Raw genomic sequence first — 23346 nt, 5'->3', positions numbered from 1 at the left:
GAGAAGTGGCCTTACAGCAAGCGTTGAAAGAAAGCAAGATCTTGCACACTGGAAGGAAATTTGAGAAAAGAGGAAGTTGCCGTTGCCCCTTTTTGTTGAAATCTCCTAGTTAAAACTTATAAGCAATACAATCCCATCTGGTTCAGCTCTCCGTGCATCTTCTCAAAGGGTGGTATTTTTGCATAAGAAAGTGGAATTTATTCCTTGATGGAGAACAAGGTTCTCTGTAGGCTAAGTCCTGTGCCTGAGTTGTTCTATGTACAGCATCTGTGTGTGCCGACCCAGTGTGTAGAAGCGCTGAGAAGAGACAAGCTTTAACCAGTGAAATCTAAAAATATCTACCAGCAAAGAGTGATAGAGAGGGAAAATGATAGGGAGGGGGGTTAGCGTGGGTGTCAGTCTGCTGTGAAACTTGTGCCCAGGCCAGGAGCTGTGTGTGGGCTGATTCCTGGTACACACAGCTCATCTCTTCCTTAAGCAGAGAAAAAACAGTGACACTTGAAGCTGAGCTCCCCCTGGTCTGGGAACACATTTATGAAGAACTCCTAGCCAATGTGCTAGTCCTGACACTCCTTATGAATTGTTCTACTTGTTGTTTCTGCCCTTTGTTACAGATAACGTGTATTTTACAGAGCCAGTCATCTGAAGACATAGCCTTAATAATAAAAAAAAAAAAGTAATAGTATTTGATGCTATTGAGGTCAGTTCAACACCTCTCAAATGGGGGCTGGATTCTTCAGGCTACCTCAGAGGGAGCAGCTGGCCAGGGCTGAGATTCATTTGCCATACCTGTTTTCCATGTAGAAAAGGCACCTTTTCACTGGGAGCAGTGAAGTTTCTTAGGGGCCCAGTGCAGAAATTGGGATATTCTGTGTGTGTCAGGATATACCAATCTTAGGCAAAGTGTCTGACTTAGCACATTTATTCAGGGACAATTATTTTATACAGGGACAAATTCAAAATTTCTGTGAAAGAAAGTCAAGTTGCCTTCATTTATACACATCGCTCTTCTCCCAGCGTTCCTTAAAAACTGACAGTGCCTGTATGGCAAGAAAAGCCCTCTAAATCTTGATGGTCTTTGACTGGGAAGTCTGAAATCACAAGGTGACATCAATGCTACTTTTGTCTAACAACACTGGTATCTGGACTCTGGCTGACCTTCTGCTCTAGTACTATGCTATGCTGCCAAAGCACTGATACTTTTTCTCAGCTATTTCCTTGGTTTGCTGGCTTCAAATTGAGTACAACAGAGAAAGTCTAAAGCTCATTTGTCCCCTTTCAGAACTTCACTAGGGCAACCTCTGAAGAAGGTAATATAGTTAACAAGCTTGACCAACCTCTAGGAGTACTCAACCCTCATCCTTAAATGGTGGCCTAAATCATTTTGATCATGAACAGAAGCTTCTTGAACAAACAGGGCATTCAGAAAGGACTGATTTGACTGTATGTGGAAATAGGAATGCAGTTGCTTCAGGATGGGCTGTCCAGCTGCAGAATTGATTACTTCCTCATTACACTCAGATATTAGCATTGCAGGTCTCGTATTTGACGTGGCTTTGCATGACAGCTTGGCAGAGATATGCGTCACTCTTTCCAGGATATTACAAGTGCAGTGCAAATAGTGAAACACAAGGTTTTCAGACTTCACAACTTCAGAAAGGAATGTTCATTATGTAGCCTGGGCATATGTTTTTTTTCTTTCATTTTCTCCCTTCTTGCTCAATACAAACATTCATCTATACAAAGAGCTCTATTATGGAAAGAAAGACAGTAGTAGCGCAGAATGTGATACTTGACAAACTCCCTATGGGCTGCAGAGAAGGATCAAGTGAAATATTAGCAATGTTTTTATGTATTTGTTTTTCCTGGGATGGGGAAATGGCAGGTGGGCATGCCCTTACTGCGCTACACTTTTAACCCAACATTGCTCTTTATGGATGTTCAGAGTATTTTCTGGCTATACCTGTTCAAAAAACAGCTTCCTCTTGCTACTGTAGATCTTCTCTGTGATGAACAGAGTTGCTAGTAAAAGAAAACCAGCGTATGTTTTACCATACACAGAAATGTCTGCAACAAACAGCAAAAAAACCAAAACCCTTTGCCATTAGAAATCAGACTACCTTTTGTGATGGAATTTCTTGTGAGCAGAAGGGCCCCAATCCACAACTCCTGTTCAGATGGTAAATCAAAAGTGATCTAAATGAGTGACAATCAATTCAATTTTTATGAAGTTCTATCTCTAGTTGTTTTCAATATCTGAGTTCAATTGCTTTTTGTAGAAAGGTAAAGTATTAATTCATTCCTTCATTTATGACAAACTATGTGGAAAAGTATGTAAGTTAATACAAGCATCAATGTAAATTTTTTTGAAATTTATTTGACTTTATTATATAAAGACCTAACTGTAATAAGGTTTTGTGCAACTAATTTCTCTCAAAGTCCCCAGAAGTTAGGCATGTTGTAACACTGAACATTTGACTCATGAGTACTTATATCGGTGCAGATTTGCTGCAGGTCACAGCATAATATTTAACCATTCACTTTACTCACAAACAATTAAAAGAATACTAATAAGTAATGCTCAACAGTAAAAAGAAGGTTAGATCACAGCACATAACTCACTTTGCTGTTACTTTATTTCACTTTCAAACTTAGTAATATTAGTTAAAACATTTCATTAAAACGCCCCAGACAATAATTACACCCTGTCAGCACCACCATGTTTAAATAAAAGAAACCATTATCAATCAAAACTTTAGAAGCTGATAGAAAAATAGGGTCTGTCTGAAAAACAGAGTTTGTCTATCTTCTCACAGATGTAAAAGATCTATTTGCTACTCTTCCACCTGGACTAACTTGTCTTCATTAAACACTGCAGCTAGGCTGCTAGTTCCCAGCTCCTGGAGTGGAGGTTCAGAGTGTCTGCTAAAAAGAGTCGAAAAAGAGCTCTGCAGAATAAAAAAAGAAGGAAGCTAAGGGTCTGGTGGGAAACAAGCTGCACTTGGGACTCAACAGCGTAGTTGTCACCATTTGCTCTCATGCTGTTATTCCCAGAAATCTGTCCTGCAGAGGACGAACAGCAGCAGGTGGGAATGACTGACCAAGCACTGAGCGGGCTTAATACGAAGTGTAGGGGACAATGTACAAATGCACTACCATGTTCCCTTTAATGGACAAAAATTGTGTCTATCCTTCTCTTTCCCTAAGAATTCACTATGGAAAATATTTCCTTATCCTGTTAATAGAAATAATTTCTGCCTTTTTCATTGCCATCTACCAAGCTCAAATGTCAGCTAGATACCAAAAGCTGACCAGGAAATTGCTAAACTAAATGTAATGGAAGCCATGGCTTAGCAAAAGCTCAAAGACTTGGAGGAGCAGATTTCCAAGGAAGGACGTTGCTTCACCAGGCTAACTTCAACCAATGACATTTAATCATTCAAAAGAGGCCAATTCTTTCCTAACAAATTAATTTTTAAAGTAGCGCTGGCACAAAGAGGGAAGCAGTGCTGTGGAAAACATTTCCATGGGAACCTAGCTGCTGCCCCAAACTGCTACCATTGCCATAGACATACACCTTTTCAAAAGCCAGTTTCCAAGCCATCTCTTGGAGAGAATTCTGCACTCTGAACTGACTGGCACCACTTCTTCAAAGCCTGGTGACCAAATTGTTCAGCTAGCCTGTTGTTTACTTTCCCATGCAGATTGATGAATTCTGCAGGCTCATAAGGACTGGAAATAGGAAGCATCTGCAACCACGGTGGGTGGCTTTCTGAGCTTATTTTTACTAGGCAGCTTTTGCAGGCAGATCTCAGCATTTGGTGTATCTACTGATGCTGTTTGTCAAACTGGTGCGGTTCTGCTCTCCTCAAGTGCTCTAAGCTGTGAAAGGTGAGATTTCTAAATCCTTAGATAAAACCCCATGCAAATGAGCCACAATCTCACACAATCAGTTCATGATTTTTTTTGGTGTAAGTAAAGACTGACTGTACTCTTGAAGCCTAATTGAAGCTAGCCTAGAACAAATACTCCTTAGTTTTCCTCCACAGACAATCATAGCACTATTATTTTGCCAGACAGAAGAGTTATCCAAGTTTAAATCAATGTTTTAAAAGGAAAATTGTAAGAAATGTTACTGTGGGGCTGGGTGGGTGGGAAATATTCCTTGATTTGATTGGATTCAAGTGAACACTTCAAGTCTTTGAGGCTGATTTCTCCTCCACCTCTCAATGAATAATTTGAAGAAGTTGTCCTGTTTCACTTGATACAAATCTCCCAGTCACTATCAACTCTCAGGGCTAAATTTTCCAGAATCAGTACAGCAGTCTTCGTATCATATGTGAAAACCACTTCTTTTTCTTTCCCACCTAGAAAGGAGAAGAAAATTTACTATATGATTTAGTAATAACCCTTCTGAAACACAGTTGTATGTGAATCACTTCAGTTTTTACTTCAGACTGTCTTTGCCAATGCTGGAAAGGACTGAACACAAAACAAATAGTAGTCAAATGTGCCAAGTATATACATAAGAACGTAGCAGAATCAGAATAACTAAATGTAGTAAAACGAAAGTCAGTTCATTACCCTTGGAACAGGCTGTCACTAAAGTGGGCTGTTGTCCAAGTCCCAGAAATATCACGCGCTCGACTACACACGTGGTACGGTATTGACCGCTCTCATCTGTGCAGCTGGAAAAAAAGAACAGTATTTTGCATCGTTTCTGCCCATCACTAGACGTTCAGTCTTATACTGAGAAAGGACTACTTCAGTCTTACCCTGAAGATTCCCTAAACCAGTTTCCTTTTTCTCTATTTACCTTTCTCCTGAAAAAAGTAAAATTTTTCTGCTGTTATCTGCTAGTATTTGACTGCATAGCAGATTTCATAAAGTCAGAAGGGGACAAAATAGTTTGAGAAGATTTTGTGACATAAAGCATGGCATAGACTACCAGAAATGTTCTAGATTTCTGTGAAGTGATAGTGGAAACCCCAAAACACAAATGTAAAGTCAATTCTAACATTTTTCAAGTTAGATGTTTCAGTCTTAAGCTTTATTATCTTTCATTTTGAAACTACTTTAATTTATATATTTACAAATATAAAAACTTGGATGAAAGTCAGATTTTCATTTTTGGTGGCAAAGGGTTATATTACTCACCTAAACGACTTTTTTTCCCCTGCAACTTCTAGATTTGCAAGTAATTTAGCAACATGCTTCATTTCTATCCTTAAATTTGAAGATGTTCAGATTTGAAGCATGCTTTCACCTACATCGTTTAAGTAGTCTACGGTTTTGCTTATTCTAAATTATGTAATTTGAAGACCAACTAACTACTGCATATTTTTGAAACTTAAGAGAATAATGAAATGCCTTTAAGTTCATTATCTATGCACCACATAGCCCTAGGGGCAACAGACTTCACTAGTAAAAGTCTAATATTGGCAGTTACAGGATTCCTTACCAGTAGCTATTGCTATTCTGGGGGCTTCACTAAGCAACACATAAGACTAATATTTCCATATTTTACAAGACATTTCCACTGACAATATGTATGTTGGGTGGCTTCTATCTGCCTCTGTTGTTGTTACCTGGAAGAGAGAATGTTCTTGTGAAAAGTGAATTTCCGGTACAGGAACTGCTTTTTGTGGAGATACTGAAATGAATGTCCATCATCTAGGTAGAGCTCACCTACTGCACAGGCCTGTGAAACACAACAGATGGAGTCCAAGCTAATAGCATCTTCTAGTATTAGACAAAGAAACACAGAACACTGTTTCATTATGTGTTATGCTTCATAGTGAAGACTGTGAGGTTTCTCTGTGTGTGTGCTTTTTATTTGGTTGTTTTTTTTTAGCTACTTGTATCTCCAGAACATTCAGGGAGGCCAGCTCTGAAAGTGCTCTGAAAACTTGGATGTTCTGGTTCTGCAAGCTGATTCAGATGACAGGTGTCACTTCATTTATTAGAAAGGACGCTTGTGGGAACTACTACCTACATTCCAGCAAGTTTGTGCCCTGCCAATTCTTTGCTTCTTCTTCATCCAAAGCACTGGTGGAGGGCTGAGAAAAGTCAGCAAAATGTTCCGCCCATGCTGTGCTCTGACAGTTTCACTCTGAGGGAACACTGGGAGGGAGGAGGGAGCCTCCACTAGCAGAAACTTAATGGAGGGCCACTGGAAGCACCTTTAGGCTTTAGGATAAATGTGGCAAAAGACAACTTTGTAAGGGGAACATGATTTCAGAGTACCTCTGCGTTCAGTGCCACGCGGAGTTCATAAGAAATATTTGTCATCCATTCAGTGGACTTTCCAGCTGCAGTCTTAAGAGGTATCACAGTGCCCCCTCGCTGGAATATGGGAATCTGCCAAAACAAGGCCAGTGTAGAAACATTCATGTAACTCTGATCATGCAATTTTAACTGGGAACAGGGAAATCTGAAGTTTTTTCTTTGCAAATCTCAGAACTGAACTTTTACTGTAAGCACATAAAGAAAACTATTCAACTAACATACATTCTCCAGTGTTACTGGGATCTTCAGAGTGCCTTGATCTTCCATTCGTTTAAATTTTCTGAAATCATACCAAACCTAGGAAAAATGAAAAAAGAATGAGCAAGAATTTACATGACAAGATCTGTTCCCTTTGCAGAGAGTTCTTTTCTGCTTCATCTCTTACTTTCACTATTCCTAACAACCTAATTCATGTGTAAGAAATTACATTTACTTTTTAAATTCAATAACCTTGGATAGTAATGAAACAATTTTGTTTCCCTGAGGCAGAAAAATAAACCTGTTTTTCTACAGTTTGCATAACATCTTGCATGTTTTAAAGCATCTGGTAGCTCAAAACAATTTTTTTTTTTCTTTTTGGTCTAGAAATGCTCTGTTCCAGAATGAGTGTATTTATATTGAAGTGAAAAAATAACAAAAAAGAGCTACATCTGAAATTTCCCATGCATCACTCTTGCCAGCAGGTTTAACTACTTCAGGTGAGCCAGGCACTGAATTCCCACAAAGATCTTGATAAGAAAAATATGTTTCATAGCTTGTTTGGAGAGCCTCATCTATTTTTTTTGTATGGAGGAAAAAATTGTTAGTGTCCTTGGGTCCATTAGAGCAGTAACAAAGCTCTGCAGTCTTTCACACTTCTCTTCACTGCTTTCATTTAGGTTTAAACCTCTAGGTTTAAACCTCAAGCTTTCTTTCCCTTCTGAACCTTTTTTGCCAATTCCTTCCGTTCTTTCACTTAGCTGCTGCAGCCAAGTAGTCTGTGTAGGAGTGGATCACAGTGCCATCCTGTGGAAAAGGAAGGCTTAGAGTGGCACAGAATGGCTGGTGTAGTGGCAGTGCATAGCAGTTATGAGGTGGGGAGCAGGAAGGTTGCTGTATAATATATTTCTGTGAGCTGAAAAGCTGAGCAGCTTTATACCATACCTCCTTCAACCCTGGAAGTAGCACACTCACAGCCTTGGCCTCTTTGTCCGTGACTGGATATACCAACAAAGCATTTCCTGGAGAAAAGCATAAACATGGCAATAAGTGATCGCTGTGGTGCCTGAGGCCTCATCTCACCAGTAGCAGTCTGCTCTGGTTTTGAGTAGGTTTGTCAGCTTCTTGTATTCATTTTAAGGGATTGCTTGAGCCACATCACGCTCACTTGAGCACACCATGTGTTCACTTTGTACTGGAGAAAAAAGGCAGGTAAGGAGTTGATGACTGTTCAGGTCTCATTCTGCTACAGCACTGTTACGCAGCAAAGCTGCGCTGCACACCCAGACACACGGGCTTACCTAGCATGTATTCATCTTCCACTCCAAAAGTTTCTAATTTCTCTGGGAACTCTATCCAGAGAGGCCTGAAGAAAGACAGAGAGTGGAATTCAATTAGTTTCTCCTCTCCCACCACCCTGTTCAAGGCCTGCTAGCATTTTTAGGCTCCACTTTTTCCTTCTCTTAAAAGCAATTGAGAATTGAAGATAGAGCAATTTCCTATTCCATGCCTTAAAGTACCACTTTAAGGTGCACTCCAAAGTACCTATGGTTTGGCCGCCTGCAGCCTCACTTTCTTCATTGCTGCCTTCTTCTTTGCAAACTTGCATTACAGATGCCTTCCCTGTAGCAATGCAGAGATGGATGAGCTTTTCTACCAGCAATGCTGACATTTGATGATGTAGTCCCTGAGCAAGTCTTTTCTGCTCTGTTTTGCAGCATGTCTCCTGGTCACACGCTGGAAAACCTGCACTAGTTCAGCTTCAGCCTTTCTCAATAAAGAGAAGTGCGATAGTCTTCTAGACACATAATAAATGTGTATAGTTTGTTTTGAGAGATTATGACAGAAAGAGCTCATTCAAGTTAGAGACGGTCTGCAGCAGCTCTCTGGGGTATCTCTACAAAGAAGCTTGGCTCACGTGTTACTTATAAACCTCCACTTGTTCACTACCATGAACAAGCTGGCCATGTACTCACTGATGAGACACATTTTCTACACTGAGAAAAATACCATGCTTCCTCTCTAATTGTGTGCCTATTTCAAAAAAGACAGAAGCCTGCTGTCTGCCAGTGTTGTACATCAGGGGCTTCTACATCTACATACATGCAGGCAGATGCCCACACAATATCTATAATGCAAACCACTATAAACTCAAAATACTCAATCTCCTTCAAAAATACCCTTTTAAAACAAACAAAAAAAAAAACAAAAAAAAAACGTAGAAGTATTTTATTTGCATAATAATGGATAAAGGTAGATGTGCTGGAAAAGGATAACTCTAAGGGCAAATTCAAAGGCACAGTAATATCAAAGAAACTGATGACATTTATCTCTTGCTGAAATGACTTCTGCATTCAGTTCCACTGTGAGATTTCCTTATAAGTTAGCAGCAGAACAAAAGCTGATTTTCTAACTTCATTTCTGTTCTAGACTACTAGATTCTGTACTAGAAGAAAAATGATAAAATATACTACAGAGATAAATAAGCAAGTTATCAATATGAAAAAAAGCTTTTTTTTTTCACCAACAATACAGCAATAACAAGTACTTTCATGAGCAGCAAAATTGCCTTTATGTTTTTTGGCCAGCAACTTCAGAGCCTATTAAGCACGGTTTTAAGTGTGGTTTGGAACACCAGACAATGTTGTTTATTATGAGAATTTTGGAGTCCACAGTTCTTTAAAAACATTTTTAAAGACTGTATGTGAGTTAGCGTGTCTGAGGTGTCATTCAGTAAGCATGATATTTAGTTTTCTCTAGTAACCTTATCAAGGCTTGCAGAAAGCGAAACAGAATTTAGACTTCAAACTATTTAAGTAATCACAAATGTATGAGACAGCGATTTAAGTTCCCTCATCTAAGTGGCTTCCTAAGGACAATCACTAGCCTCCTGACTTACGTGCTTACCTCATAACTGGTTCAGCCTCTGTGTGTGCCCGATAGAACAGTGTGTATAAGTATGGCAGGAGGACGTAGCGCTCTCTAATGGCTTCCCTGATGATCTGGGTGTTCTTCTCCCCAAAGAGCCACGGTTCTCGCCGTTTGCTCTTCATGTTAGAATGACCTCTGAAGAAGGGCTGGTAGGCTCCAGCCTGATACCAGCGAACAAGTAATTCTGGTTCTGGATCTCCAATGAACCCTCCCACATCAGCTAGATATTGCGCAGACAAATAAAAATACACATTTTTGGAAATTATTCTGAAGAATTTGAAGTTCTCCTCTAACAAGCATTCCAAGTATATTAATTCATGAATTTCACAGTGTACTTGCGGTTCTGACGTTGGATAGCCGCTTGTCCAATTTAGAGTGGAAAACTGAGGTAATAAATTATCCTTTAATATAAACAGCAAGAGAGTTTTAGGAGGTTTTGAACCTCCAAAGACCGCTACAGTGATGCTACAGACCACCACCTAGAGATCACTGTTCCAAGTCACAAACACTACAGAAAGACTAAGTGGAGAAGTGATGGTGAGAGACAGCTTTTTAGTTTCTGAACCAGATTCATCTGTGAATCTACCTGGAAATGCACTGGACTGTTGAAGCCTGGTGGCACTAGTGGATGTATGGTGAGCAACTTCAGCCAAACACCTTACCTCCACAGAATGAAATCCCTGCCATGCTGATGGTGAGAAGCATTGGAATGGAGATTTTCAAGTAACCCCACTCTGCTGTGTTGTCTCCGGTCCACACTGCCCCTGAAAATACTCAGTTTCAGGATTACATAGGAAAACTGGGTTTACAATTCAGTTTATGCTTGTAGTTTAGCAAAGAAAACTAGAATGGTCATGAACTACTGTTCATTGCAATGTATTTTTATAATACATGCATGATCTTGAATTATACAATAAGGTTCATAGTGGTCTGTCACAGGATACAGATTCTTACTGACTTGTATGTGCTTTGCCAACTTTTCCTGAGTTTTTTCAGTTTAATAATTTCTACTCTTAAGATAGTTTCTGTCCTCTTTAGACTATTACATGGCAAGCTGAAGAAAACAAACCAATAGTGAAGGCATGCAGCTAGTCTTTGCTTACCATACTTTTGTGATCCAGCAAAGAAAGATCGTGTGAGAACAAATGGTCTCTCTTTTCCGGAAGAACGTTTTATGAGTCCTTCAGCAGTTGCCATTTGCTGAAAATCATGAGTATAAAAATTCAGAGGATGATCTCTGTAATTTAGATATTTGCTAAACCACCTTTTTAGCTCTTCATATTTAAGAAATGTGTGCTCATAGATAACTGCTATTATTAAACTGATACTTTTCTCCTGGAATAGACTTGAACAACAACAAAAAAGATTAATATTGTGTTGTCACAGCCACTGTGATGTTACAGAGGCATGGATACTGTCATATTGTCTTGTTACCAACCATGGAGAAGTTTATTTCAAATACAGCAATAATTAGTGCGGCAGAGTTTCGTTTCCTGCTGGAGGTTACAGAACACCTGCTACTGTGTAAATAACATCCTTACTACATTACACGTAGTCCACAAAGACAGATAATTGCTGGTCTGTGCCTCCTGATACTCTACCTGGTAGAATCCGTAGAGGTTGTGTAATTCCCGATGCTCCCAGTTGTTGTAGTGCACAGCATCTTTCTGCATTGTTAGCTCTGCCCCTTTGAAAACAGATGGCTCGTTCATGTCATTCCACACAAAGAGGATATTAGTGGACCCCTGTAACAGAGTTGCAAGGTCAAGGTGATGTGACCACGAGCTACAAGAAAGCATGCCTATTACCCTGTTTGTATTGTCATTGTAATAAGCACAAGAATGCAAGCCCTCTATTAGATGATGAGTTGAAAAAATGACTGCACTCTGTCCATCTACTGCTACAGCTAAATAAGCAGTTTCAGTGGTGGAATATGGGTTCCAGCTTTCTGACAGTAGATAAGTCCATGGAGAAAATCCTTGTACAGTATTTCAGCTTACCAAGATGCTTTCCTGTATATAATAATATTACAACTACAGAAGCCATCAATTTGCTTAGCCAGCAGTTTCTCTTCTTTCTTTTCCCCATTTTTAGGCTTTCTGGTACATGTAGATCAGTGTAAATATATACATACCTTGTATGTTTTGAAGGCAAATTGATCTGCATACCATTTTCGCACTTCAGGATTGGTGAAATCCAGATAGTAAGAGGAACCTGTGGATGTAGGAGATTCCAGTTATTTAACTTATTTCAAGATCATGTGTTATCTTTGCATCTAAATGCAGTGGCCTGCAGTTAAGATGCTTTCCACAATGGGCACTGTATGAGAACTGCTGAATCACAGCCTGAACCTCTGATTGATCACCTGAGGTGAGCAATGATTCAGCCTGGGAGCACAGGTGAAGGGGGTGGAGCTTGACTCCATTTTCTAGACCCCACTTAAGAGCTGACTACCAGCAGGGATGGATCTCTTTCTAGAGATCCCTCCTTTTGGAATTTTCTAGCGAGCCTAGGACAAAGGTAAGCCCACTATCTATTTATTTTGGTGTAATAACCTGCTTAGCCATGTTATAATTAAGAAATATACAAGAGAACACCTGTATATTCATTGATTATACAGACACCAATGATTGTTTCTAGCTCTGAGTAATGGGACTATCTGCAAAGTCAACAGACAGAGCAGAGAAAGCTGTACAGCTAAGCCAATTGGAACATGAATGTACAAAGCCAAAGAAACCACAAGGAACTTGAAATAATAACTACAAAAATAGAAGTATTATGAGAAGTTAATTCTATTTATGATTCTATAAAATTTTTAAAATTAACAGCTCAAAATGAAGAAATGGAACAGTTTTTTTTTTTTCTTTTTTTTACCTGGCCAACAGATGCCCTCAAAATCTTTTCCATTCCTGTCTTTGACAAAATATCCCTTTTCTTTTCCCTGTGAATACAGGGTATACGTGGGATCAGCTTTAATATGTGGATCTACAATGACGACAAGCTGCCAGAATAAGAAAATAAAATACATTATTAACATCAACTATACTGAGTAAAACAGTAAAACTTCACTTTTGTTAAAAGACAAGCATAGCAACTACCAGTAGTGAAAGCTCATGTTAAGTCCAGCATTGGGCTGCTTCTGCAATATGGAGCTTCAAAAGGGTCAAACCTGGCCTCACGCTCAAGGGTAGAGGACAAGCTATGAAATAATACAATGGCATGAGGAGCAGGATTAAAAGAAATGCCCACTGAAAGCATCACCGTACTGTAACACAATCTAATTTGCTCTGTTGTAGTTCCATGGTTTCTAGTATCTGAAATATTTTGGTTAAAGCTGACTGGGGAACCTCACACTGCAAATGAATACTTTCTTCCTTCCTGAGATATTATATACCTTGCGTTTTTTCTTCCTGAGAAGTTCTTGCATTCTCTTGGGGTTCTGGAATTTTTTCTTGTCCCAGGTGAAATATCTCTTGCCATCTGTATGTTCTATGTCCAGCCATATCACGTCATAAGGAATGTCATGTTCATCAAAACCTGCATCAACTGCCTTGACATCTTGTTCATCTTCATAATTCCACCGGCACTGATGGTAGCCCAGAGAAAAGAGGGGAGGTAGTGCTTGAGTTCCTAGGAAGAGTATATGAATGAAGCCAATACTTTTAATGCTTTTCAGGATTTTACCCTACAGACTATGAAAGTTAACTTAAGAGCCGTGATTAACATATGTGTCTGGATACAGGGAATTCTTGCCTACACTGTGACTAGAGCAGGTTTTTCATATCCAAGAGACTGAACTCTTGAATTAACAATGGTTACAAAAGGCTTAACAGCCAGAAGGCTGTAATGATAATGCATGACAGAGAAAGTATTTCTACTTTGATTTCTACTTTGGTGACACTGAAATATCATTGCAGTAAACAATATAATTTTATTCTTCATTTTTTTCTAAGGTAAAAATATTACAGATGAATTTAACTGTCATTAATGCAAGCAACTAAATAATCATAGAACTACAGAACGTATGCAGTTGGATGGGAGCCACAATCATGAAGTTCAGCTTGAGTACAACAAGCCCCTCAGAAATTCTCTGATGTAAATCTGCTGTAATTATTTGAGTTAGTACCTGTCAGTTGTGCAAACTGCTTGAAGATATCAAATGCCGTGGGTCCCATCAGCAGAAAAACATCAATGATTCCACTTTCTGACATCCAGCGCACATCAGTGAGAGGCACTGCCCTCTGCTTAGAAATATCTGCAGCAGATTCGGTGGGTATGTGCTTTAAAGGAAACCAAGGCAAAGCTGAATCACTTGCTATCAAATTATTGTTCATTGAAAAACCAAAGATGGAAACCCAAAAGATCTTACCACTAACATGTTATCTGGCAGACATTAAGAGTATGCACTCCAAGTGTATTATACATAATTCACAAATTCTTTATGTTGCATATCAGTTACACAAAATAAAGATGACAGAAAATGGATAATGAGGGGCAAAAGAATTACAATTTTTCTGTGATTAATCTCAGCACATTTGCTGCAGGATCTTTAGAATCATTCACTAACAAAGAAAACTAATAATTTTAACTATATAATCAAGTGTTGGAATAAAGCAAGATTTTTTCACTATTTCAACTTTAGTAAAAACCGTGTATTTGTGCTTCAAGACATGAGATTATCTCCTGAACTTCTTGTTTCTTGAAGACCAGCTACATTCCACAGATATATGAGCCTGCTGAGCAGAGATGTGCTAATTTCAATAATTTATAAAATTTATCAAATCCAAAAAGTGGTCAAGTTTTGGTCCACCCTTTTACATTTCTTCTCCAACAGCGCGTATTTCTTCTCTCCCTTCTTTGGTACACCTATTAAGTCGCAAGTTCCATAATTTGCCTTTTAAAAGAAATTCTGTTCTTTTCAGTAGTTTAATACAACAAATTCTGTAGTAGGAAGGACAGTAGAAAGAGACCGACAATTTTTCATTAGGGAGCAATAGAAAAATCTCCAACAATGCTGTCATCTTCCTTTTGGCCCTAACTTGTGGTGTTTTTGGCGGTTATTAAATTCTGAGGAAAGTGGGCTAATCTCACCTCAGCTACTGCCTTTGTATTAATCTCTACCAGTGTTTCCGAAGAATTCAGCCAGAAGATCCCCAGAGTTCTGTCAGGTTTGTGTGCTATGAGAAGTGGCACTGAACCATAAATGCCTATCTTGTCATGTATCTTGTGGCCAAAGATGTCCAAATTATAAAGCCGGTATGCATCACCATCACTAGGACAAACAGACAGATATCTTTGTTAGATATAAGCATCCTTCACTAAGCCAATTTTAGCTCTACTATACTTCCAACGAACACAGTGAGCATGCTGTATTATGTTTAGCACCCAGGGCACAAATGTGGACAGCCTAGAATACAACATCTTTGCTTCTACCTATCTGAACCAAGTAATATTATTGCTATTGAGACTACTGCTATTTTGATCCAATTCCTAAAAAACTGAATTCTGAATTCTGTCCCCCATGGAGTTGCCCCTTTAAGTGTTATGCCTTTTTTTTATTGCATGGTTAGTCATGTTTAAGCAGAAAAAATTGAGAGAGAACAGAAGAGATCATTTATTAAGTTGCAGAACATAAAGCTGAGCAACTTACTCTCTATGGAAAGTCTGTGATTCAGTTTGCTCTATCATTAAACTAAAACACACGTGATACAATATACTTGTATAAATATATGCAATGTTGCCTAAAATACAAAATATTTAATACAAAATTGTTTGCAGTAAATTATTGAGACAGTGTTGCAATTCCCCTCTACAGTAATGCAATCTGCCATATTTACCTTGTGTTTTTGAGAAGAAGTGATTCTGTATGTTGTGGTATTCCATAAAGATGGTCAAATCCATGTAAAGAGAAGTCCATGCCTACAGAACTAGGACCTGTGATAACAACATTAAAACAGAAGAGTACAGAGTTCCATTCTCAGACTTTGCTGAAAGCAACAAAGCAGAACAACCTAATTGAAAAAATGAAAAAATAAGCAAGTTTTAACAATTAGCTATGTCAAATTTGCTTTCAGCTTCTTTTGTTATAACTTATGTACTGCAGAGGCAATCTTTTCAATATTCTTCCAGTTTCTATTTGCTTAAGAAGATGAACTGCCTTTATAGGAAAGAAAAAAAAAAACCAAAACAACAGAAAAACAAACATGTAACAGTGGATAACTCCTTTACTGTGTAGTAAAACTACTTAAAATTATCTCATTTCTACCCCAGTACCTGCAAGGCAAGCTTAGTGGCACAGTGGTGCAGCAAAATGAATGCTAGAGCAGCTTTTCTAATACTCTTCTCTTCAGCTTCAGCCAGGGGAGTAGCATAGATGAGAGCTGCTGCCAATGATATCATCGTGTCATGTTACTCAATCCAGAGGAAATTCTGGGAGGTGACTAGAGAACGTCTAGACTGACAAGCAGTGCCTTCAGTATCAGTGTTTCACCACAGGGACCTCACTCCTCCATTACTGAGAAGGAGCACAGTCATGACGCTGGCCTAATATATCAGATACAGCATGAACAACAAGGATGACAGTCTCCTGCTTTTAATGTCTCAACTGTGAAGAAGCCCTTGTCACTATAAGAAAGCTTCCCTCTGCATACTGCAGTTGCAGGGAAGTGCCATTTGCTATAGAAGGCTGCACGACAGAAATAACTAACAGACAAAGCAAACCAAATTAGTTAATGCAACAGGACAGACAGAAAAAAGGACATGGGTTTTCATAAACTCTAATTTAAATGGCATCTGAGCTACTGACTGGCAGATATTAATACTCTTCTTAGTATCCCTCAGCCCTGCTCAGTATTTTCCTTTTTAGCCCTTTTTAGAGGTTCTCTGTGAAAATTATTGCTTAGCTATCATGATTTGTGATACATCATGAGAATAAACAAGTGAAATCAATGTTATGTGATAATGCATTAAAAAAAAAAAACAACAACATATAGTATACTACATAGTAGTTGGCTGCTGTCAGAAACAGCACAGAGTTAGCTGATGAAATGGGTCACATTAACCTGCTTCCTCCTCAACAGGAATCTAATGAACACTTTCAGTTCTTTTGTCAAATATGTTATCCACTGACACGATATAGGCAAGTTAAAAGGAGTGAGGAAGACACTGATAAATGTTAAGTAACTAAGCAGTGATATGAATGTACAGAGGCAAGTACAAAGCAGTAAAACTGTTTTCAGAACTACGCTGAGACTTACCATGAGCTTTGATGTCTAAGAAACTGCCAAATTTCTCTTGCCAGAGACCTAGATCCTCCTGATTATCCTGCATAAACAGAAATAGCTAAGGCTGTAAGTGCAACTGCTCTCACCATGTATTAAGAAAAATATCTTCATTCAGATGAGATTCACACATTATTAACTGTTGTTTTTTGTAGGTGTTTGTTGACTTTTTTTCTTTTCTTTTCTTTCCTTTTTTTTTTTTTTTTTTGTTTCCAAATGGGGCTAAAACAAGTAAATGCAAAATGCAATTTATATTCTGCTGCATCAGTGTGTCTCCCCCAAAGCAAAATCACTCTTTGGCAGAGTCCAGACTTCGGAGCAAATATACTGAAAGCAGCACAGCTCCTCCCAGTTTTAACTAGATAGTGCAGTAAGCAGCCATCTGTTCTACAGGAGGCTAAAATTACATCATAGGCATAACTCAGCCTCCTGAGAAAACTGGTATGTGCTATATGTACTGCCAGGACTTGGTCTTTTTCCACATTGAATCCTACAACAGTACTAAGCATGGATGTACATGCAGGTGTATCTTCGGACTGTTACAGAACAGGTCTTTGTCTTTTGAAATGCTCTTTAAAAGGAAAAGAGATCTTTAAAGTGACCAAATACTACCATGAACTTCCCTGTACTTTGAATTAAATGATCAAGAACAAAAGAGCAAGAATTATCTAAATAAAAAGGCCATAGAAAGATGTTTTAAAGCCTAACCTGGTGCCTCTTATTGCCCTGGTAAAAGCACATGAACCTTAATTCAACTACAGATTTGAAAAATATCTCTGTCTTAAATACCAGTTCCTGAATTTCTGAATTTCACTAAGCAAAAGTTACATCAGATACATCTCATAAAGGAATAGTCGACGTTGGGGGCCTTTGGTCACAACCACATCACATGTGAATGAACGGCCCAAAAAGTCCACAGCAGTGGCTGGCCCTTAGTTTGGCTGTCTGTGACTTTCTGAGAAAAAAATCATAAAATGTGATTCTATTTACTCAGTTACCTCTTCTACACAACACTAACGCTGGAATTGGAGTAAGTGTGGGTTACCTTAGAGGAATCACCTGCTGCCTCCTCATTTTCTGTGGTAGGGTTTCTAGTGAAAACAAATATATAATCAGTTTATTGTTAACATATGGAAAGATTTCAAACAAAATTCACATATCGTTATGTATTGCCTTAAATATTATATAGATGTTTTACAATCATTGAATCATGCAGGTTGGAAAAGACCTTCAAGATTGTCAAGTCCAACCACCAACCTGACCTACCAAGTTCCTATCACTAAACAGTGTCCCTTAATGCCGCATCTACACATCTCTTAAATACCTCCAGGGAAGGGGGGCTCTAACACTTTCCTGGGCAGCCTGTTTCAATGCCTGATGACCTTTTCTATGAAAAAAATCTTCCTAACGTCCAATATAAACCTTTCTTGGCTCAACTTGAGATTGTTTCCTTATGTCTTGAGGCACTGAACTATACTGAAAACTGAGGTTATACTTGAGAACTTCAATTGGCAAATTATTTTAATATTCAGTGTCTTAAAATAACCTTAACTCCATGCCTGAATTAAGTTCATCCTTTTGGCTTTCACATTTGCTTCTACCTGTGCCAGCATTTTACTCACCCAGAAGATCCTCATGTCTTTATTCTTAATTAGTGGTTCTATGTTAATTAAAATTTTTGAAATGATTCTTACTATGAGAAAAGCACTTACTATGCTTTTTGCCTAGCCATGCAATATTCTGCACTGTAGCTTCTCAGCCTTCCAGAATTTTGCAGTGGGACTGACCTGAAAGCTCTTGCAGCTGCATGGAAGGTGTTAATTCAAACAGAACTTACTTGATGAGCTTATAAGGTGAATAAATCTTAGCTAAAGAGTAAGTTTAGTCATAAGTGGAGGTAAAACTAAGAATGTTACACTATCACTGCTCACTATCAAGAAAAACAAGGAGAACAAGACACCAGTTTATTACAGAATTGGCAAATAAAGGTGGTTAGCATGAGCATCTGGCTTCTGTGACAGATCCAAACAGTTTGCATTTAATTCCTTTTTTAAGGCTTCACTAGCATACTTACTGGTATTTAGTAAATGAGAATATAAATTTCAACGCATGAGAGCTTGTGTTGTAGAAATTTCAATTCCCATTGGATTGTTTACGTTCAACTACAGTGAAATTAGTATATGGCGGATAAAAAAATACTGTACCTATCACTGGGAGGTGGTTGTAGGTGCTCAAAATATAACAACCCATTGGAATTCATGCTCAGAACAGTCTCATCCTTGAACTGTAGCTCAACCTGCAAGGGGTTTGCTGTAAGTCGAAGCTTGTAGTCCTCATTAACACTTGTCAACACCAAAACACCTTCCTCCTTCTGGGACATAGAGAGTCTGGCAAATGAAAAGCAACAACAGCTTTATATGAACCAGCAGCACATGAAATCCACTGTAGCTAAATAACAGTTTGAAATACAAAATGAGCGGAGACTATCTCTGTACATTACAAAAACCTCAAGGCTTGAGTTGAGGTGAAGAACCCCAGAAATAAGTGCTGTGTTCAGGCTTCACTGCACAGCGCAGCAGGTGACTAGAGAACAACCATGAAAATTACTCATAGTTTGCATTTCTTTCACATTTGCATGTAATGCATTTGGTACAAATAATGCAACATAATAAGCAGGCTATTTTTTCACTATGTCAAATAGTCTAAAGTTTTTCATATGTATGACTAAACTTTCACCTCTGTATCTAGCATGATTTTTTGAGTGTAACCACACACATTTTTATTTTCTCTTCCTGTAACAATATTATATCACAGAGAAACAGCTGTACTGTAGCACAGATAAGAGAAAACAACTTTGCAAATAAAACTGTAAGTTACTAAAGTGCTAAATCACCTTCCCATCACTTACTTCTGGGTGGCAGGTTCCTTTACAAGAACATCAGGAACTTCGTATCTTGCTCTGAGAGGAGCTGCCTCATTAATTTTAAGCCTAAAAATATTGCCTTCTATTTTGTAGATTTCCACTTGTAGAAGAACCTGGGAGCAAAAACACAGATAAACTGGAAGTGATAAAAAAAAATCAACTTACTTTTCAACTCAACATCATCAGATACTTATTGTCTGGAAAAAAATCTGCATGCCTGCTTTCTGCTTTCTTTTCTTTAGCATTACAAAGCAACTATTACCATCCATCTGAATTCGCACCAGCCAAATCTGCTTTACTGCTTTGAAGACATAACTCTTTTTTTAAGTTGAGTCTTTATTTTCAAGTCTCTCATGCCTAGCATTATGTAGCTCTCCCCACAGGCAGCAAGGAAAACAGGGGTGGTAAACACTAATGTTGAAGTATGGATAATTTTACTACTGTGCTACTAACATAAGTAGCAGGGAACTACTGAGATGTGGGCTTTCTGCAAAAGCATCAGTGATCAGTGTTCATTGGTACTCACAGTGGTACTCACACTGATGAACCACATCAGAAAGACAACTGAAGAACGCAGATGATACTGACCTACTCATCAAGATGTGAAACTTGCTATTTTATGCTTCTGGGAACTGTAAAGTCACTTTGTTCTAGTTCATACAAACTGACTTTTTTTTTTTTCCCCACCTGTGGGGAATCTCTGTAGTCAAATGTTTTATTCTGTGGATTCCCACCTCTCCCCTCTTTTTTCATTTTCTGAATCTTTTCTCCTCCAAGACACAAAATTGGCTTAAGAATTTTGGCCTGGTATCTTTTCCTTTCACCTGGAAGATGATCAGCATCACTGTCTTCAGAGGCATGCTTCTTGCACAGTCTCAAGTTGACAAATGAATACTAAACAGCAAGGACATTTTTAGGCTAATGCTTTGCATCATATCTTATGCAACTACCACTGAAATCTCTCAAAACCTTCTGCAAATATTATCAGACCTACTGATGATAATCACTCCTTGTTCTGTGTGCACCCTCTTACACCAGGTGAGATCTCACCTTATTCTCCTCATGAGTAATTTGGAATTTAACATTCTCATCACTTAATGAGACTGTATCCAACAGCGCTCGATACAAGGATTTTCCAGGACGAAGAAGTTTCTGACGTCTGCCAAGACAGAAAATTATTTTCAGTCTCCCTAATTGTTGTGGCTTCTATCACACATAGGAATGTAATATTAAAAATGTGTAATCAATAACTGTCTCAATTTTTTTTCAAACAATTATTATCAGGAATAAAAAGGAATATAATTCTAAGCACACATTGGTGTACATGAATGATATGTAAAATAGTGGGACTTGGTCATCCATTGTAATCCCCCTAGATTATTTTTTTTAAAATAATAACAGGCTTAATTCAAGTAACCAAAATCTCAGCTGCCCGACTGCTTTCCACTTTCTCCAGTAACTCAGAAATTTCAGCTGAATAATCCATTTTTTATTTTCTGTCATACACCACTGCTTGGTATCCAACTCTCCAGAGAACAGCTTCTACATTATATAGAGATTAAGCAACACATTTGTAAACTCGTGGATATACAGCGAGGAGAATACTTTTCAATGGATACTCCTGGACCTACAAACCTAAGGTTATCTTTTTCACAAGACCCTGTGCTTGAGCTGTGAAACTAAGAGCCGGGACAGAAGGAGGGGAGTGGCCAAGGGGCTGCTGCTGAGTTTTGACTGCACTTCCACAGAATCACAGAATAGCCGGGGTTGGAAGGGACATCAAGGATCGTGAATCTCCAACCCCCCTGCCACATGCAGGGCCACCAACCTCCCCATTTAATATTAGACCTGGCTGCCCAGGATCCCATTCAATCTTTTGGTCTTTATTATGTTGTTAGGACAGAGACCCTGAAACAAAGTCTCCATCAGCTGTTTGGATGATTCTCCTTGCTGAGTCAGATCTTATGAATTATTTGAAGACGAGCATCTCTGAAAATCTTTAAAGGAATGCTTCTTTATCAATAACTGGACTTGTTTCCCTTGCAAGCAAACAGTGCACAAATGTGAGCAACCACATAAAATTTTTATTTTAAAAGTAGAGCAAACACAAGATCTGAGGCTTGATAATATGTGGCAACTTCCTGTTGAGAAATGGGGTGTCTTAAAGTCAAAATGGTGACAGACTAGAGGGCTGATGTGAAAGGAGGAGACTTGCTCCCAAGGGCAAAATGTTATTTGGGGTTTCACAGCATAATTTCCTGCAGAACAGGAATGAGTATTTGAAACTGTAACCAGTATAACAGTGGCTAATTGCTGTATTACTGGGCATTACTATTACTCTTTTTATGCAGGCAATACTGGATAGAAGACAATAGAGGTGAGATTCCACTTTTTAAAATATGCTGAATAGCACATGCTGACAGGTGAGTGGCACAGTAAGGAACATCCTGAAAGTAGCACACTTGCTGTGATTAAAAACTGATGTGAAACTATTTCCTATAATTTTAAACACTGACAGTTTACAAAAACCTATTCTACAGTTCTTCTCTTTACCTGTAGAAAGCAATCTGGTTGCACTCCTTAAAGTTGCTTTTGTCCACAGCTTCATCTTGAATGCTGGAAATAGCAGATAATATTTAAATGTGACACATCAGCTGATGGGTGTCCTCAAGAGCAGTGGGGATTAAGCAGAGCTCAGACAACTGTGACATAAAACATGCTGGACTTTGAACTGCTGTGTTCGGATACGGGAAGAATTTTTACTCGTTTAGTTCAGTACTATAGCACTTCCTTTTAAACCTGAGTAATTCTGACAAACAATTGAATCTGTGAGTAACAGGGCTGAATTTTCACACAAGTGAATTCTTAGGGCTTTTCATTTTTTTGCAAGTTTTGTATCTATAGCCCTTATAGTTCAACAAGCTCCAGTACTAAGAATGGAGAATCAGACAGGACTGGCAGAAAAGCAGAAAGCCTGCAGCCCTTTTTTCCCTGCAGAGGGCCTGATGAGGGAGGGAGTCTGCAGATGGCTCTGTATTACTTCCAGAGAACTTCTGGCCGATTAGAAAACAGAAAATTGTTGGCTTGCATGAAATAATGGACTGTCATCAGAGCATTTCCCCCGGCATATTGAGTTCTGCCTCACACGGAAGATAGTAAGGCTTTAGTACCAACGGATATAGAGCAGAAGCTCGTAAAATACTTACTGATGAAATACGTACAAAAATACCCACAGATGACAGCCATGACGACTTAGTCACAAGCGAACTAAACTTCAACATACCCGGGTCACCGCACAGTCCTCACGGCGACCACCCACCCCAGCAATGCTGCCCTTCCTCCTGCCGCACGCGTCCGTGCGCCCGGGGATAGCACCGGCCCGGCAGCCGCAGGCCTGCCTTTACCCTGGCCGGCTCCGGGCCATTCTTGGGGCCGGGCTCGCCGCCGCTATCTACCCCGGTGCGCAGCCGACCTGTACGGCGGGGAGCGAGGGGAGGCCGGGCCGAGGAGCCGTTACCAGGCGGCGTTACCTGGCTTCCCCCTGCGCGGCCGCCTCCATCGCGGCGCCGGGCCTTTCCGCGGCAGCGCGGCGCCGCAATCAGTCACCGAGCGAACCGCCGGGCAGCGGCGGCGGGGGGGGCACCCGGGCCCAGCCGAGCAGCGGCTCCGCCCCCGCCGCCCCACGGAGCCGCGTCGCTCGCGGGGAGCGGAAGAGGTGCGGCCACG

At 39.4% G+C, this 23346-nt stretch overlaps 1 protein-coding gene across 1 annotated transcript; it reads right to left on the bottom strand.

Moving 5' to 3' along the window:
• Positions 1 to 2618: 2618 nt before the first annotated feature.
• Positions 2619 to 23237, bottom strand: GANC (glucosidase alpha, neutral C). The gene is made up of 24 exons (XM_042814374.1): positions 23151 to 23237; positions 22174 to 22236; positions 20671 to 20779; positions 19606 to 19733; positions 18902 to 19084; positions 17743 to 17788; positions 16674 to 16740; positions 15255 to 15351; positions 14509 to 14689; positions 13544 to 13697; positions 12812 to 13047; positions 12292 to 12418; positions 11552 to 11631; positions 11019 to 11162; positions 10521 to 10617; positions 10080 to 10181; positions 9394 to 9637; positions 7788 to 7852; positions 7432 to 7508; positions 6511 to 6585; positions 6247 to 6360; positions 5589 to 5701; positions 4585 to 4688; positions 2619 to 4367 (listed from the first exon to the last, which is right to left on the bottom strand). Exons 1-24 carry the CDS (start codon positions 23177 to 23179, stop codon positions 4258 to 4260), a joined length of 2745 nt encoding a protein of 914 aa, XP_042670308.1. The 5' UTR covers positions 23180 to 23237; the 3' UTR covers positions 2619 to 4257.
• Positions 23238 to 23346: the final 109 nt, after the last annotated feature.

This window comes from Centrocercus urophasianus, unplaced genomic scaffold (genome assembly GCF_019232065.1).
Source record: "Centrocercus urophasianus isolate 14NV4802_14NV808 unplaced genomic scaffold, USGS_Curo_1.0 seq_14, whole genome shotgun sequence".
NCBI lineage: Eukaryota > Metazoa > Chordata > Aves > Galliformes > Phasianidae > Centrocercus > Centrocercus urophasianus.
Note: the sequence above shows the minus strand (reverse complement) of the source record. Positions and strands in the feature narration are given on the sequence as shown.

Coding starts and splice junctions, on each gene's coding strand:
- GANC (XM_042814374.1), bottom strand. CDS start 23,179: ATGGAGGCGGCCGCGCAGGGGGAAGCCAG. Junction 10,618..11,018: donor ACCTCTACGGATTCTACCAG/GTAGAGTATCAG, acceptor CATGATTTTCAG/CAAATGGCAACTGCTGAAGG. Junction 4,368..4,584: donor AGTGACAGCCTGTTCCAAGG/GTAATGAACTGA, acceptor TCTCCTTTCTAG/GTGGGAAAGAAAAAGAAGTG.